At 47.0% G+C, this 18,182-nt stretch overlaps 1 protein-coding gene across 1 annotated transcript in view; it reads left to right on the forward strand.

Annotated features, from left to right (window-relative positions):
* MYO1D (myosin ID) overlaps nt 1-18,182 on the forward strand; it is a gene marked incomplete at both ends in the record, with an annotated part of 145,280 nt that overhangs the window by 45,072 nt on the left and 82,026 nt on the right. Inside the window, 7 exons of the mRNA XM_080360011.1 lie at nt 197-400; nt 1,321-1,466; nt 1,562-1,676; nt 2,874-3,044; nt 7,983-8,053; nt 9,273-9,347; nt 10,780-10,912. Coding sequence (XP_080216137.1) covers nt 197-400; nt 1,321-1,466; nt 1,562-1,676; nt 2,874-3,044; nt 7,983-8,053; nt 9,273-9,347; nt 10,780-10,912 — 915 coding nt within the window. The remainder of the gene's footprint in view (nt 1-196; nt 401-1,320; nt 1,467-1,561; nt 1,677-2,873; nt 3,045-7,982; nt 8,054-9,272; nt 9,348-10,779; nt 10,913-18,182) is intronic.

Below are 18,182 nucleotides of genomic sequence, written 5' to 3' on the forward strand. Positions count from 1 at the left end.
TTGGGAAATGCTTTTCTTTGAGTCAGGCTTTGCTGCTTCGCCTGGCATTGGAGCTTTGCGAGTATGTGGATACGCAAGGCCCACCCTTCTAATACCTTGAGAGATTTACTGACTTGACTAGCAGGTGACTTTGGGGTGTACTGATTCATATTAATAATTAACGTTAAGAAATCTTGTTTCTTGCTACTTATTGCAGGGGAACTTGAAGTTTTCTGTGGATGGCGATACACCCGTGATAGAAAACAGCAAGGTCGTGTCCGTCATCGCAGACTTGCTGTCAACAAAAGCTGACATGGTGGAGAAGGCTCTTTTGTTTCGTACGGTGGCTACAGGTCGGGATGTGATTGACAAACAACATACTGAACAAGAGGCCACCTACGGCAGAGACGCCTTTGCAAAAGTGAGTTGAAATATCCTTCCTCCGCGTCTGATTTTGTGCGTGACAGTGACTTGGAGTCATTTCTTTTGCTTTTGCCGTTTGGTTGAGCACAGCAAAGAATGGTGATGCCTGAGGGAGCCATTCGATGTCGAATTGTCTTCATAATTGCCCATTTTTCAGTGCTCGAGTCCCGGTAGGATTCCTGGGTGGATCGATAGGTACAGAGCTTGCTGGGATGCGGGAGATCTGTGTTTCACGCGGATTTCTTTCTGAACGTGTGCGCTCCTGTGTTCTGCGGGGGCTGCAGAACCCGCCGGGAAACCCAAAGTGCTGTGGTTACTTCGGAAAGGTGGATACTGATGAGCAAAGGAGTGACAACTGTCCTTCCTTTGCTACAAAACCAAATTACAAGGGAAGAATGGATGAAGTCAGGGAGATCTTTGATTATTAACTTGACTTTTTGTCCTAAGCTTATATGTTTGCACAGCTTCACAGTACATTTTAAACGTGTAGATGTCAAAGGTACCTATGCCTACAGAATATTTTCATTTTGAAAGGTGAACAGGAGCGTTTTGCTGCCATTGTGTTCAGTTGGTAGGTTTCTGTAAATGAACTCTGACTTGCTGTTCAATATTGTTAAATAATTCTCAGGTATGGAAGTTATCAGGGAGCTCAGAAGCAGAGTGGAACCAAACCAGGGGAGCTGCTGTACCCACTGACCTCACTGGGATTTTGACTTTGTGTAAATGAGTTTTGGAACAAAGAATAAGATATATTTTCATAGACTATTTTCTTCTTATCAGGAGATGTTCACTTGTAGCAGCCTGTTATCTGTAGCTCTTGTGTAGTTACGGCAGCATCTTGTAGCACCTTGTGTCACGTTTACCAGAAAGGCCAGAGACAGGCGCAGAAAACATTCCTCAGCGTTTGTTTCCTGGCAGGCGATATACGAGCGCCTCTTCTGTTGGATCGTGACACACATCAATGATGTCATTGAAGTGAAGAACTATGACACCACAATACATGGGAAAAACACCGTCATCGGCGTCCTGGACATCTACGGCTTCGAAATATTTGACAATAACAGGTGAGCCACGTTGTTAAAGCACCGTCCTGTGCCTTCTACATTCCTGGAAATATCATCACCTTGTTTTCTTATGTTTTGTTTTTTTTTTTTTTCAGTTTTGAGCAATTTTGCATTAATTACTGCAATGAAAAGCTCCAGCAGCTCTTTATCCAGCTGGTTCTAAAGCAGGAGCAGGAGGAGTACCAGCGAGAGGGGATTCCCTGGAAGCACGTGAGTGACTTCACAGAATCCCAGGATGTCGGGGGTTGGAAGGGCCCTGCAAAGCTCATCCAGTGCAATCCCCCCATGGAGCAGGAACACCCAGATGAGGTTACACAGGAAGGTGTCCAGGCGGGTTGGAATGTCTGCACAGAAGGAGACTCCACAACCCCCCTGGGCAGCCTGGGCCAGGCTCTGCCACCCTCACCCCCAACAAGTTGCTTCTCATCTCTAAGTGGAACCTCCTGTGTTCCAGTTTGCACCCATTGCCCCTTGTCCTGTCCCTGGTTGTCACCAGCAGAGCCTGGCTCCATCCTCCTGATACTCCCCCTTTCCATCTTGATCCCCAGGAACGAGTCCCCCCTCAGTGTCCTCTTGTCCAGCTCCAGAGCCCCAGCTCCCTCAGCCTTTCCTCACACGGGAGATGCTCCACTCCCTGCAGCATCTTGGTGGCTGCGCTGGACTCTCTGCAGCAGTTCCCTGTCCTGCTGGAACTGAGGGGCCACAACTGGACACAAGATTCCAGGTGTGGTCTCCCCAGGGCAGAGCAGAGGGGCAGGAGAACCTCTCTGACCTACTGACCACCCCCTTCTAACCCACCCCAGGTCCCATTGGCTTCCTGGCCACAAGGGCCCAGTGCTGGCTCATGGTCACCTTGCTGTCCCCAGGACCCCCAGCTCCCTTTCCCCTACGCTGCTCTCTAATAGCTCATTCCCCAACTTACACTGGAACCTGGGGTTGTTCCTGCCCAGATTCAAGACTCTACACTTGCCCTTGTTCTATTTCATTACATTTTTCCCTGCCCAGCTCTCCAGCCTGTCCAGGTCTCTGATGGCAGCACAGCTTCCAGTGTCACCCACTCCTCCCAGCTTGGTGTCACCAGCAAACTTGCTGACAGTCACTCTATTCCCTCATCCAAGTCATTGAATAATACCGGCCCCAGTACTGCCCCCTGAGTCACTGCACTGGATACAGGCCTCAACTGGGTCTCCTGGAAGGGGTTCTTGGCCTGGCTGTGGCTCAGGCCCTTCCCTCCTCCGGAGCCTGAACCAAACTGCTCTGGTTTGGCTGGGGGGGATCAAGTGCATCTGCCACAGCTGGTCGCTGTGAATAGTGGGCCCCGTTTTCTCTGTTCATCAGCTCAACCCTGCTCCGCTCCTTTCCCACTCACCGACATCACAAATACACCCGCTCCATGTTTTTTTACAGATAGATTACTTCAACAACCAGGTCATCGTGGACCTGGTGGAGCAGCAGCACAAAGGGATCATCGCCATTCTGGACGACGCCTGCATGAACGTTGGCAAAGTGACGGACGAGATGTTCCTGGAGGCTCTGAACAACAAGCTGGGGAAACACGCACATTTCTCCAGCAGAAAGGTAACCTGCTCCCCCGTGCCCTCCAAACCCGCTCACTTTCCTGCGTGTGAGGCCTTTGCTATGTTTTTAGGTGGAATGGAATAAGGAAAAAGACTCGCTGGGCTTGGAATCATTGCCATTGCTGGTCTTTTGTATTGTCCTCAAATAACAGCCTGATCATTGCCAGCATTTTCAGTTCGGATTTCTCTTAAATGACAACCGTCATAGTGGCCTTCTTGCTACAATGGTTTTATTTTTGCTAATTAACACAAAAGGTCTTGCTGCTAATTAGCATGCTAATTAGCTAGGTCTCTTTCTCTCTCAAAAGACTTGGTGAAGTGTTTCTGAGGAAGGTGAATCGCGGGCAGCGTGTGCTCTGTCTGCCAGATTCCCCAGAGTTTGCAGGAGCTGAGGCAAATTCAGGCTCCGAACAGCCGAGGGTTTCGGTGAGGATGGGTTTTGGCTTTAATTTAACAAGAAACCCAGCGCAGGAAACTGAGGATGCTGAGAAATCTCCCGACTGCACTGCTGCCCAAAGAACCGCTCCACTTCCTGAACACTGTCTTGTATTTACGCCTCTAAAATGAATATCCCCACACCAATATTTGCGGCCCTCAAATTTCCCCTTCTGCTCAATGAAAGCAGCAGCAGCAGCCCCTAAATTCAGCACAGTGTGGGTTCGGGCGGCCCCGTACCCGGCAGAGGGAGCTCCAGTATGTCCAATGTGAGATCAGATTTATTCTGGATATAAAAGAGCTCGTGCCTTGACATATCATGATGTCATTTGTACCCAATCCATGCCCGGTTTCGACCCACGTGACGTTCTTCCCAGGCTGCTCTAATACGTAGTGACAGTGAAATTATTCACACTTCTGCTTTATTACAGCGCTGTGATTTTTTATTTCCCATCATCATTGGCTGCAAAACACGCTCATCTCAGATTGTACCTATGATCACCCAGGCCCCTCGACTCGCTTTGTTTTGGGTACAACGCACGAATGAAAAGGCTTTATTTATTCCTCGCTTGGCAGCGTATTGAAAACACGATCTCCAGCCTGATTAATTTGAGAATCTTTCACACCGAGTAATCAAATAAGGGCCTTTAATTTACTGATGTCTCTCTACCGGGTAATGTTTGCAATGCATCATTCAGAATGCTGGTCCCCACTTCTCCCTCCCACCCCAGCACGCCCGTTTATGTAGGTCAGAAATACAAAATTAGCCTGGTTGTATAAGATATGTGCTAAAGCGGCCTCGGGGATGCCAAATAGAAACAATAGATGTGCTTTGTCTGGGTAGAAGGCGGGATGACAAGAAAATAACCACTTTTTCCTCCCAGATGTGGCTCTCCTGAAGTGCCCTTTTGCTGCAGCACACCTGGCAGCACATCTGTCCTGGACGCAATCACCTCCATTTTACACTATCACACACTCGAGCAGCAGATACACAGCGTGTTCGGAGCAAACTCACCTGAAAACAAGTATTTTCATGAGGCCTAATCTGCGTTTCTGCATCCGAATGCAAATTGCTTGCTTTAGTAGTGCTGCTGATGGTGAATAGTGAAGCCTGGGGGGATGGATTCCAAATCCTCTGCAGTGGGGTGGGAAGTGGTTTATTTAGGCGGTGGATGGGAGCGCTAGAGAAAGGAGCTCGGTGTCTGTTCCGTCCTTGTGCCCTGTGTATGCGAAGGTGGTTCCATCCTGCAGAGAGCAGGTGATGCTTTGATACAACGGGGAAGAGGATTGAGTTGCCTAAAGCACATGGGAGGCTATAAAATGAAAATTAAACAAAAAAAACGAACCAACTGTTTGAGTCTTTACCTTCAGGAGTCCCTTCGCAGCACAGGAAACGTGACAAGGAAATATAGCCGGAGGCAGCATTCCTCAGCAGGGGGTGGCGTTGGCAGAAAAGCCTTTGCACAGACAGGAGGGAAACAAGGGATGCTGCTATAAATAATGTTTATGGGGGGGATGATGGATCTTCCTGGCTTGCTAATTTCTAGTTCAAGTCAATACAACCTTGAAAAAATCGACCCGTAGAACTCTCAGCATCATAATTATTTCCCCTCTCCTCGCATTTTTGCAGATGTCCTTTACCAGTACCCAAAATATCTTCCTCAGTCCCATCTACACCTGCTGCAGGACACCTGAGCTCCCTAAGCGGGAATGAAAGCAAACCGCTTGATTTCATGGCATCAGTTGTTTTTGCAGGCTGCGGTAGTTCTGTCCAGACACTGCAGAGCTCAGCGTAGATTGAAACCGGCCCTGAGGAGTTAAAGCTTCTGTGCCAGGATGTGATCTGGTAGAGAGCAGCGTAGGGAAAGGGAGCTGGGGGTCCTGGGGACAGCAGGGTGACCATGAGCCAGCACTGGGCCCTTGTGGCCAGGAAGCCAATGGGACCTGGGGTGGGTTAGAAGGGGGTGGTCAGTAGGTCAGAGAGGTTCTCCTGCCCCTCTGCTCTGCCCTGGGGAGACCACACCTGGAATCTTGTGTCCAGCTGTGGCCCCTCAGCTCCAGCAGGACAGGGAACTGCTGCAGAGAGTCCAGCGCAGCCACCAAGATGCTGCAGGGAGTGGAGCATCTCCCGGGTGAGGAAAGGCTGAGGGAGCTGGGGCTCTGGAGCTGGACAAGAGGACACTGAGGGGGGACTCATTAATGGGGATCAATATGGAAAGGGGCAGTGTCAGGAGGATGGAGCCAGGCTCTGCTAGTGACAACCAGGGACAGGACAAGGGGCAATGGGTGCAAACTGGAACACAGGAGGTTCCACTGAAAGATGAGAAGCAACTTGTTGGGGGTGAGGGTGTCAGAGCCTGGCCCAGGCTGCCCAGGGGGGTTGTGGAGTCTCCTTCTGTGCAGACATTCCAACCCGCCTGGACACCTTCCTGTGTAACCTCATCTGGGTGTTCCTGCTCCATGGGGGGATTGCACTGGATGAGCTTTGCAGGGCCCTTCCAACCCCTGATGTTCTGTGGTTCTATGGGAGCAGCTCCCACCTCCCAGCCCATTCACGCCTGGCTGCTCCTGTGCATCGCGCTGAGCTCCGCGGGGCGGCCGTGCCCTACATAGCACTGGCCTAATTTGTGCGCTGCGCGGCCGATCCACTGCCGCCTGTTCGGGTGTCCTGCTGGAAGCCAGACCAACCAGGAAAAATATCGGCAAATGCTTCCACTAGGGGTATTTGTGGCGAAATTTGACGTTCTGAGAGTGTGGGTTGTTCTTCTGTGAGTTGGCTAATGCTCATCTAGCTGCTGATCGTGCTTCTCTACATCACAGCTCCATTTTTCTCGACCTCTGTAAGTTCTGATTGTTTCAATTGGTCTTATACTTTCAAAGGATCAAGTGCAGCAATACACAGTCTATGAATTCCTCAATCTTCAAATTGTAGGAAGCGTCGATCTCAACAAACTGATTGTGAAGGGAAGAATATCAGCAGGTCCATTCTAGTCCCCCTGACGTAGTATCGTCCGAGACACAAGGCAACAGTGAATGTCCAAGTGAGAGAAGAATATGGAGACAAACATGTAACGATAACTCGATATGTGTCCAGTGATCTGCAGTCCAGAAACCTGAATCAGGGCTGGTGTCCTTAATAGTTTATTTCTTTTTAAAAATAAAAATGACAAAGAATTCCACGGTTTAGATGCTCAGTGAAGAGCTCCTTCCTCCCCATTTTCCTCCTGCCTCCCTTTGCCGTTTAAGGTTACGTGTGTTACCTCCTGGTTCTCGAACAGGAAAACGGTGCCCACGCTTCCCTTAGTGACTTAATTCATCTACCTGCCCCTTTTGGCTTCAAAATCCTCATTTGTATCTTGTTCTTTTTTAATTAAGCTGAGCCAGGTGGGGTTTTTTGGCTCCTGTTATTCCTGAAGGAGAATTATGGCCAGTGCTACCAAACGGGGACACTTGCATGGTCCTTGTGATGGGATGTGATGGGAAGGGGTGTTGGATGATCTAGAGGGCTTTGGGACAGAACACGTTTTGCTATTGTAACCGTCTTAATTTGATTGCTTCATTTTTGGGGTTTTTTTTTTGGCTGAGGAGGGATATTGCAATGCAAAAAGAAGTAAAGAAGACAATATTTGTTTAATAAGACTCTTGCCCCTCGATTTTGTACAAAGATACATTCTTATAACGCATCCACGAAAGCAACTATTATGAAGTAGCGTTACAACTGGATTTCGCATCTACATGTGCATATATCAAGTGGAATAGCTATAGTTTCCATTTCTATTTGCAAGGCGCGTTGCTCTTCCATGAAACTCTGTCGAGGGTTTAGATTGCGGGGTGACAATAAAACCCTGGCAGATGTATTGTTAACCCCCTCTGCCCCCCACTTCCCCCTTTTGCCCCCCCCCTCCCCCCTTCCCACTCAGCACAGGCGATCGGGAGGGACAGAAGGACAGAGAGAAGAGAGTTGGAAACATTAACAATATTTTACTAATGCTACTGATAAGAATAGAGAAAATAATACAAAATATACAAAACCAATCTGGAAAGTCTCAACAACTGCAGAGCCGGCAGCCAAAGTCCTGGACTGGACTCTGCAGCCAAGCGGAGCTGGATTCAGTCTGTCACTGGCCTCAGTTCGCGGGGATGACTCGCAAGGTCGTCTCCTAATGTCACCATAAGGAAAAGGGAATAAAAAGGGATGAGATCCTCGTGATCTCCCACTTTTATATGAAGTATTCACGTGAATGGGATGTTATACACAGTTGGTCATTCTCTTGGTCACCGGTTTCTCGTTGCCCCTCTCACAAGATGTCCATCCATGCTTATCAATAAGTTTGCATTCCATTGCTATGTTACCAAAACATGTGTCTGGTTCTCCAGGAAAATACAGTTAATATGAAGCTTTAGCTGACAGGCAAATTCACTAAAAGAGAAACTTGTTTTTAACAAAACCAGGACAAACTCGCGAGCCACAGGTGATGTTTTAATGCACGTGTATTTCTTGTAGCTTTGCGCGACTGATAAAACGCTGGAGTTCGACAGAGACTTTCGCATCAAACACTACGCCGGGGATGTCATGTAAGCTGCCTTTTCAGATATAAAGTTGCACCTTCTAATGTTGTCCTCTCGCTTTGAAATGGTACAATATTCTGATTTAACGCTGCTCTGGTATGAGCCAGAATCGCTGTCATACGGAATTACAGAGCGCGGCAGTCGCTTATCAATTAAATCTTATGCTGGTGGCTTAAACGAAAGAATATGGGGAGGGAGGGTGAGGGCAAATGGTGCAAATGGAGAGAGGAATAAGAACCAGCACTGTTTATGGAAGAGAGCTCTACTGAGCTAATAAAACCTGATTTAGTATGATTATATAACTGCCTTTCAACGCTCCAATCAGTTGGAGCAGACTCCAAATACAGGGTGCTGTTAAACCGAAATAAATATCAGTGCAAGGAGCGTTCCCTGGTCGAGTTGAAGAGGTTTTGGTACCCGAAAGCTGCACAAATGTCTATAGAATGTGACAGGAACGTGGGGAAAGATGAAACCAAAGTGAATTATGCCCGGACAGTAGAAACCACGCTGGGAAAGCTGCTGTCTGGGATATCACCCGAGGGGTTTGATGGTTCAGGATTCGTGTTGCTCCCTGTGCCAGTAGAATCTAAAGGGAGTCAACAGGGAAATAACGCAGGGTTTATTTTATTATTTTAGGATTCAATTTACCTTTCATTTTTGAGGGTAACCAGTGTGATCGCACTGGAACTGGTTTGTTCTGGAGCCCTTGCTGAGAGACAGCCCTGGTTTCAAATGTTTTTCCAAGAGGGAGGATATACGAGATGCCAGAGGTCACCATCCCTGGGGCTTGAAAAGAGGTTCATGGCCATGGTTAGAGCCAGGAGAGGGTTATGGCTGGATGTGGTGATGCTGAAGGTCTCTTCTATGATCCTGTATTAGTGGTTGAACCTTCTGCACTGCCAGAGGCTGGAGAATTTTGTAAAAGAAACCTGAAACGTGGAAATATTTGCAGATATTTGAGCCCAAACTGTGTTCTGTGGAGATTCGGGGTGGATCGTGCTGGGTTTAACTCTGAAATGATAAGTTGGCAGGATGGGATTTCTGTGGGAAGAGAGGGGCGGACTGGATAAAATGTGGGTTGTTTCTGTGCTGGGCGGAAGGTCCAAATCTCCCTCGGTGACATTAGCACATCAGGGACAGGTTGGGAACCAGAGCCGGGTTCCCGATGATTCTATAGGAGCACGAGATGCTGCTTTGCCATTAACTTTATTTTCCTTCTTTTTAGCTACTCAGTCACTGGATTTATCGACAAAAACAAGGACACTTTATTTCAAGACTTCAAGCGCCTTATGTACAACAGGTAGGGAAAGAATCTCAACGAGGTGAATTGAAATGTGATTTGTCAGAATCCTTTTTGATAGAGTGGATGCTGGAAGAGACGAACATTTTCATGGCCGCTATTAATACCTTTACTATGTGTGCAGTGAACAAACACATCCCTCTGGGATTTGGTCTTTGTGTATCTTAGGCCCTTAGTTTGATTTTTCAGGATAAAGTCTTTATATATTTTGGTTTTATTCTGATATAACCTTTGATTTAAACACATATCAAGTCTTTGAAGCCAACTCAAAATAGCTGCGCAGAGGTTACCTGTGCTGCTTGATTTGCCATTAACCAGGTGTGTGGACCAGTTGCAGCTGTACCAATTACTGATCTCTCTTTAATTAGTGCTAATGGTGCTGAGCAGCATTTGATCAACAACAGATATCACCCACCCCAGCTTGAAATCTCTCTTGAAAGGAAATATAGGAGAAAAACAAGCAAATAGATTTGAATCCTTTTCATATGTGCAGTGCCGTGAAAAACTTAAACCACGTAGTCATGTGTTATAAATACTAATTAGGCGAGTCAAATATTGAAATGTGTGTGTATATGTCAGTGCCCCAGAAAACTATTAATATAATGTTTTCCTGGATGGCTGGTATTAAATATGTTCTAATTCTTTTGTAATTGAGGCTTATCTCAACCTTTCTCAGCGAAAAAGAACCTGCAGCTGCCTTGACAACTGTTTATCTGGCTTAGAAACTAGTACAGCTATTAACTTAGTTACAGTCCTGTTTACTCCTTTGAACAATCTTGCTCTTCATGTTTTTGAGACTTCACGTCCACCAAAAACCTGCAAAATATGTTAAATTTAGCCTCTGATTGCCGTTAAGTCTCTGGTAAAGACTGTTCCCAAAGACATGATGGCACATTAAAGCGCACAATGGCTATTAGATCGCTGCAAATGCTTTCGGCTTTTGTCTCTTGCGGAGCGCTCACCATCCATCATGGCCATTTTTCAGCCCTTCGTGAAAACGTAGCTTAAAATGTCTACATTATTTTATATATTGAGAACGGTGCAGGAATACAACTCGAAATCAGATAGCGGATTTCGAGGGAGGATGGTGTGGGCTACGGCCTCGCTTTTCTGTGGTTTGATTAAATTATTGCTGTTTGTGCGTGGGTAAGGCAAACTCTGCTTGTGATAGATCACTCTGCAGGATTTTTACTATCCCATTACCGCACATCTTTATGTGAAGAGGACAATGCATTTGTCGTTCTCCTATAATATTCAGTTGTAAGCTTGAACCATGTGTTGCTCGAGAGTTATTTTACCCAGGAATGTCGTGTTGGTTTGGCTGCTGCATTTTGAGCTGAAAACACTGGTAGATCTGCACAGAAACAGCTGTTGAATTCTGAATTGAGTGGAAATGCTGTTCGACTGCGCCATTAAAGAGCCTGTCTTTTAGCTCCAACCCCGTGCTGAAGATGATGTGGCCCGAAGGTAAACTCAGCATCACGGAGGTCACCAAGAGACCCCTGACAGCCGCTACACTCTTTAAGAACTCCATGATTGCGTTGGTGGATAACCTGGCATCCAAGGTAAGGATTTCTGTTCCAAAATCAACTCCAACTGATCATCAGCAGGGTGTAGCTTCTCTGTGGAGCGGCTGCCACCTCCTATTGTAGAATTGTTGAGGTTGGAAAAGACTTTTGATCATCAAGTCCACTGGAACCATGAGCCAGCACTGGGCCCTTGTGGCCAGGAAGCCAATGGGACCTGGGGTGGGTTAGAAGGGGGTGGTCAGTAGGTCAGAGAGGTTCTCCTGCCCCTCTGCTCTGCCCTGGGGAGACCACACCTGGAATCTTGTGTCCAGCTGTGGCCCCTCAGCTCCAGCAGGACAGGGAACTGCTGCAGAGAGTCCAGCGCAGCCACCAAGATGCTGCAGGGAGTGGAGCATCTCCCGTGTGAGGAAAGGCTGAGGGAGCTGGGGCTCTGGAGCTGGACAAGAGGACACTGAGGGGGGACTCATTGCTGGGGATCAATATGGAAAGGGGCAGTGTCAGGAGGATGGAGCCAGGCTCTGCTGGTGACAACCAGTGACAGGACAAGGGGCAATGGGTGCAAACTGGAACACGGGAGGTTCCACTTAAAGATGAGAAGCAACTTGTTGGGGGTGAGTGTGTCAGAGCCTGGCCCAGGCTGCCCAGGGGGGTTGTGGAGTCTCCTTCTGTGCAGACATTCCAACCCGCCTGGACACCTTCCTGTGTAACCTCATCTGGGTGTTCCTGCTCGATGGGGGGATTGCACTGGATGAGCTTTCCAGGGCCCTTCAACCCCTGACATTCTGGGATTCTGTGAATCGGTTGGAAATCTGAGCGGGTCAGTGGCAGATGAGCTTTGGTTGTGGCTGTGGGCTCTTGTGAAGATCTCGTAGGAGTTTTAGCTGCCATCCCTGCATAAAGAAGGTGGATTTGTGTTTCCTCTGTGACCAATGTATCTTCCACTTGTGCGAAAGTCAATCTCTCTTAGGTAATAATTATTTTATCAAATAAATAATAACCTATAACAAAGCTCTTTTGGCAGAGGGCCCAGAGGATGTCGTTTCGTGGTAGAGAGATTCTCTTTCTGTCTTTCAGTGCCAAGGGACTTCTGTCCAACCATAACCCACCCCCGGCACTGCCCCATGTCCTGAGAACCTCATGTCCGTCTGTCCAGCCCTCCAGGGCTGGTGACTCCAGCACTGCCCTGGACAGCCTGTTCCAATGCCCCACAGCCCTTTGGGGAAGAAACTGTTCCTAAATCCAACCTCAACCTCCCCTGGCACAACTTGAGGCCGTTTCCTCTGGCCCTAACGCACGTCTCTGTCCAAGGTTCGGCAAGCGCTTGTGGAAAAACTTGATTTGCTTGTTTGTTGGAAAAATTATTCTAGGCACCTGCTATTTGTGAAAATAGAACAGTCAAGAGAATGCCGTGCGTGTGGTTTGAACGATTCCTGCAACTCACAACAGGAGATGAGGAGTTTCAATAACACGTTATCCATCTTGAGGCAGTAGGTACCAACATTCATCATCAAACGCTGGCTGGCTTGTGTCAAAGGAGTTGGTTTCAGTCCATTTATTGTCAGCGTCTGTCACAAATGCCGTAACCAGGAACTGTTTCCAAGTCCAAGTTAAGCTTGGGAATTTAGTAGGAGGTTCCTGTGTGACTCAGGACATTCCTTTCATGTTTCTTGCCTTCTCTAAACTTCCATTGAGAACATTCTATTCAAGATGGTGGGTTTTTCATGATTTTCTGTTGAATAGCGATGGAGAATGTTGATTAGAGCCTTTTATTTCCCAGAGAGTTTTGGATCCCATTAAAGGGAAGACACTGATTGAACAGACGTGTTTGTCACACTTGGGACTCTGCTCTTCAGAGGTTTCATGACTAATGCTCCTCGCAGGACGGTGTTTGTAGGTACTTTGGTTTGCAAAGTAAGTTATGTAGTCAAGCTTTAGCCATTTTTAGCAGAGAGCTTGGCTGTTGTACATGAAAAATACGTTAAGACCCATCCTGAAGTCAAGCTTATCCTAAAGGGTCTGATTTTGGTGTGTCCTAGAAAGGAGAGGTTGCTTAGCTAAGGGTCCTGCACACCCAATGTACTTCAAATGGAAACAAAAAGGCAGCGAGGTGATGCTGCTGCTTGGCCATTGTGCCTTGAGGATCAAACTGAGGTGGCTTTTCAGACATGTGCATGTTATTATAGCAATTAATAACCCCGGGCATTCCAGCCGTGTTCGCTGGACACTGGTTGTGCACAAATAAATAGGAGTCAGTGCCTATTTGGATACTTGTCTCAGCTCTTTGGGGAGCAAGTGAACAATTCCCAGGCCAATTTTGGGGCCACGGCTCCCTGTGGTTCAGCTACTGTCATTCTTCCCTTGGCTCGTGTTACTCATTTTTCCCAAGCTTAACTTGCCACCAGAGCTGTCCCTGCTCAGCGGTGACAACGTCCATGCGGCTGCTGCGCTTTGGACCCCGCAGGATGTGTTTTGGGGAACCTGTGGTTACAGTCGGTGAGAACAGCCCTCTGAAAACAGCGCTGAACAAACGCTGTTTGCTGCTGTGGTCTGAGACAGCGCAGGAATCAGGTTCCACAGGGAGAGGTAACGTCAGTTCATCTTTGTCTCAGCTGTTCCTCAAGAAAACAAGATGAAGATAGACATGAATTTTCATTTGAGCTGATGATTTATTAACGTTCGCGGAGCGTGTCTGGTGCGTAAGTGCTGTTCTCATCCTGGGATGTTCTTGCTTCCTTCACGTTTCTCCATAAATTGCTTTAAACCGTATTGATGTTTTCCAAACAGAATGGCAATCCAGGAGCTCTTCACTGATTCTCATTTGGCCTTCCCAAAATAACCACCTTTAAAATTCTGTTTTGCTGATGTTCCGGTTTAAATGTGGAACGTGGTGCTGAAGTGGAGTTCTGTGGTTCCCAAGTGGGCCAGGGGTTATGGGAGTGTCAGCATGAAAACGTTAATGCTGCAGGAACTGATCCCAAATGTGATTTTAACCTCAGCTTGTGTCTACATGTGTCCATGCGAGCGGGAAGATTCAGAAGATGTGGTTTAGCAGGATGCTGAGTTGGTGCTGGGCAGTGCTGCTATCAATAATACTCTCATCCTCCAGGCTTAGACTCAGAGTCTTTGGGACAGAAACCTCTGGTAGGTAGAAAGAAGTGGGTTTGTTCTTCAAAAATAAACCACCCCAACCAAACCCCAGCTTTACAGATCTGCCATGTAGCACTTCTCAAGCACATTTTACTGTTCTCTAGAGGGTTTGCTCTGTGATCTATTACTCCAGGTGGCTTTTCTTTTCAATACTGCCATGGGAAGTCCTCTGGCTGGCACGGCTGTAAATGATGAGCTTCTCTGGACATGAATCTCTCTTATATTTTGGTCTTTGCTTTTTCTTCCCCTTAGTCTCTAACTCCCTTTGTGTGACTCTCCTTTCTTCACATCCAGGCTGACAGGCTTCATCTCCAGTAAGTGACAATGTCATCGCTGGCACTGCTGGGACACATCCAGCACAAATTTGGCAGCACTGTGTCTCATCCCTATGAACCAAAGAAAACCATTTGTTCAGGGTGCAGTGGCTTAAAACCGGTTTGTTTTCTTTTTAACGCTTAAGCTAAAAATCTCTCATCTTCATTAAAAAAACCAATCAGTTGCAATTAGGCATCTAACCAGCTTTCAGAACCGGGGGCTTTGTCTGTATTTCAGTTCTTCCATTTAGAAAATGCAGCTCCCAGGCTTGACAGCCTCATGGTGCAATAATGAGAGCAGCGTAATTATCCCCCTGAAGAGCTGAGGCTGGTGGGGTTGGAAGGATGGAATAATCTCCTTTAGAATTTACCCTGGTAGCTGTCATTGCTGTGAGGCGTTAATTACACTGTAATTGCACTGATGGATGATCTCCTGTCTGCGCAGGAACTTCCTAGTTCTGTTTTCCAAAAGAAAAAGAGCGTCTTGACTGCTGCCTTTTATATCCCGTGCACGCACAAGCGCTTCTCTTTGTGCTGCCTCCAAGTCAGGGATTTATTGCTTTTTGCATTGAGATTTGGTGCATTTTTAAATGGCAAAGACGCAAACACCAACCCAAGCACCAGCCTTGGCGCGGTGAAGGGGTTTATTGGCAATAACTAATAGCTGGGAACTGCGGTGTCCCTAAGGAACAAGTGACGCTAAGTGACACCGTTCCCTCAAGTCACAGGGTGGGCTGCGCTCTCCTGACCTCGCGCTCCTAACGACTTGTTTAATTGGATCCTCCCAGTCTCAAGATGTTGCAGCTCTGTGGATTGAACAGAGATTTGTGGTATCAGTCTCATCAAAGGATTTATATTCACCTGGACATCAGACGCGACGTGATGCCACTGAGGGCAGATCTGGCCCGACCTGGTGTCGCTCTGATGTTGGTGACCCTGTTGCTGAGATAGGTTTGTCCATAAGGGTCACAGATGGCTGGATGGAGAACGTTAGCAAGAAAGAATATGGAGAATTGCAAATAATTCACCTTCACAACCACTAACACTTTCACAGCTGCTAAGGTTGGATTTAATTGCAGGAGTTCTCTGGATAACCTGCATTTTCCCCCAGTGGCTTATTTCCAGTCATGTACGCTGTTTCCCTGAAAATAAGACAGGGTCTTATCTTAATTTTTGGTCCAAAAAGGGCTTATTTTCAGGACATGTCTCCTTTTTCCATGAACAACAATCTACATTTATTCTTGAACAAAAATTTCTTCAAATACCGTCACATCATCACATTCTGCAACATCCTCATAACTCTCCAAACCCTGAATTGCATCACGAATTTCTTACGACTCTATTTCCTTTTTCCATATTCAACAATCTACATTTATCAATATTCATGAACAATAATCAACATTTATTCCAATGGGGTCTTTTGAGTGTGATTCTTTTGGGGTGTCTGTTTTTCCTGGTGAAGGGTCTGTCTGTCCTGCTGCATTATATTGCCTATTAATTTTACATTTTTCCATGTATAGCTGTCTGGACACTATTTAAATTGACTTTTTTAATGAATGGTAAGTAGGGCTTATTTTTAGAGTAGGGCTTATGTTTTGAGCATCATCAAAAATCCTTCCCAGGGCACAGCCCAACTCTGCCCCTGAAGGACAAATCACCACGTTCTGAGAGCTGGTAGGAGCCTGTCGAGTGAACAAAGACCCTCGTAAACCTTCTACCTTCACCGCAGAGATAATTTTCCAAAGAAAGCCCAAAAAGTTAACATGTAAATCTCTTAAAACTCTTAAATTGCAGCATCACATTCTATTTCCCCACTCTAATGAAAGGAGAATGAAGAGAACAGGTAGGGCTTGTGTTGTCCGACACCTTCCCCAGAAGGTCCGTTGACTGGTATCGTTTCCTGGGATATGATGCTTTACTTTTCCAGTTCCTCCAGATCTCAGCCGGTTTAGACTCATATTCAACGTATTTACTCATCTTTACTCATGTTTAGTGCGTGGAAGCTCCGCGTGCCTGTCTCTGGTGCTGTGTCCCTCCAGGTTACGGCAGGACTAGCCAGGATATTTGTCACGGAGGCACCCCGAGGTTAGTTTAAGGGGCAACAGGGTAAACAGGGTTTTAGCACTCCAAAAGTGACTTGAATACAGGTTCGGGTATCAGTTGAGGAAATTATTAAGGGGCAGCAACTAATCCAACAGGAGATCCACAGTGCGCATGCACGTGGCTTCACCACAACAGTGCCGGAGCCGGCCCTGAGTCCGGGAAGAGTCCACACTTGCCTGATACGATGTGGGGTCATTTTAAAGGGATACACGTACTCGTATTGAGCAGAGAAAGTGTACACTCGCGATCCTGCGAGGGTAAATTTATAATGCACTCGCAATCCTGTGAGGAGAAATCCACGTGGAAATATGCACGGAATATTACACGTGCTTATGTGGAAGCACGGGAGGAAAATACACTCGCGATTCTGCGAGGGTAAATTTATACACGTGCTCGTATTGAGCATGGAAAGTATAAATACACGTGCAAATGTGCACGGAAAGTATAAATACAGGTGCAAATGTGCACGGAAAGCAGATGCACTCGCAATCCTGCGCGGGTTCATTTCCTCACAGCCGTGGCGCAAGGCAAGCGGAGTCTCCGTCCCGGGGGCAGTGGCTCCTGGCGGCAGCGGCTCAGCTCAGAACTCCGAGAGATCCGCGCAAGGGGCGGAACCTCAACGAGAATCCCGTTTTATAGCCTGATCAGACCTGACTGTGGGCATTCCAGAAGCTTCTCTGCACCCCCACACTGGCTGTGAGTGCCCCTGAAGTTTCCAAACACCGCCACACTGGCCACGGGCGCCCAGCGGCTCCTGGCGCCTCGGCGCTCCCTTCTCCTCTCTGTTAACGGCCCTGGCCAGGGGCTCTGGGGTCAAACAGAAGAAGCTGTCGGCCTCAAGCAGCAGGGAGAGGGAGGTGTGTCTGTCCTTCCATATTGAAAGAGGGAGAGGGAGAGAGAGGGGTTTGCATTCTGCCACAATATTCGAGGATGATCCTGTTTTCTTCAGTATCACTGAAGGGAAAATAGCAATTTTGAGCCTTTCGTATTACCCTGAGATTAGGTAAGTGACTTAAAATCCTAGAAAACACAGCTAAATCTTAGACAAATCATAGAAAACAGGGCTAAAGGGAACCGTGGGAATGCACCCCCTGTTTGAGGATACCTCTACCTTTTCCATTCAGGTGCTTGTTCAGGCTGTTCCTCTCCTTTCCACAGACATTCTGTTCCCATTCCTCGCTCTCCTGATGCCTAATCTGAATTTTTACACTATAGTTAAACTCACCGCTTCTTTATCCTAAAACCGAATATTTCCTTTTCTTCATTTCTACCCTGTAAGTCTATAAAATGGAACATCAGGGTTGTTTTGTGGCTCCTCAATCCTTCTTGACTAAATTAATGTTTCCTCTGAGTCACATTTGCCCCCAATGCAATGGGATCTTCAGATCGGTAGAAATCTGTTGGCTTCTTTTTTCTTACAGTTTTCCTGCCCTTTTCTTAGAAAAACACGAACCTGACTCATGTTCAGCTGGAACCCCCGGGTCTTTTTTTTAGCACCGCTGTCAAATCAGTGCTTCATTCTTTTATTATACAACTATTTCTGCCTAATGCGGAACTTTGCATTTGTCCTCACTAAATAAATCCTGTATTGAAACCCTCCAGTGGTACAGCCTGCAGAATATGCCAATCCAAGTTCTACTTAAGGAGTAATGTTTATTAAGGTTATAAAAATACACTTTTACCTTGAAAAACTAGCCATGACACTTATGACACTTTATGACATTTATTAATTGCTTTTCCCC

This window comes from Nesoenas mayeri (genome assembly GCF_963082525.1).
Source record: "Nesoenas mayeri genome assembly, chromosome: 26".
NCBI classification, from domain to species: Eukaryota; Metazoa; Chordata; class Aves; order Columbiformes; family Columbidae; genus Nesoenas; species Nesoenas mayeri.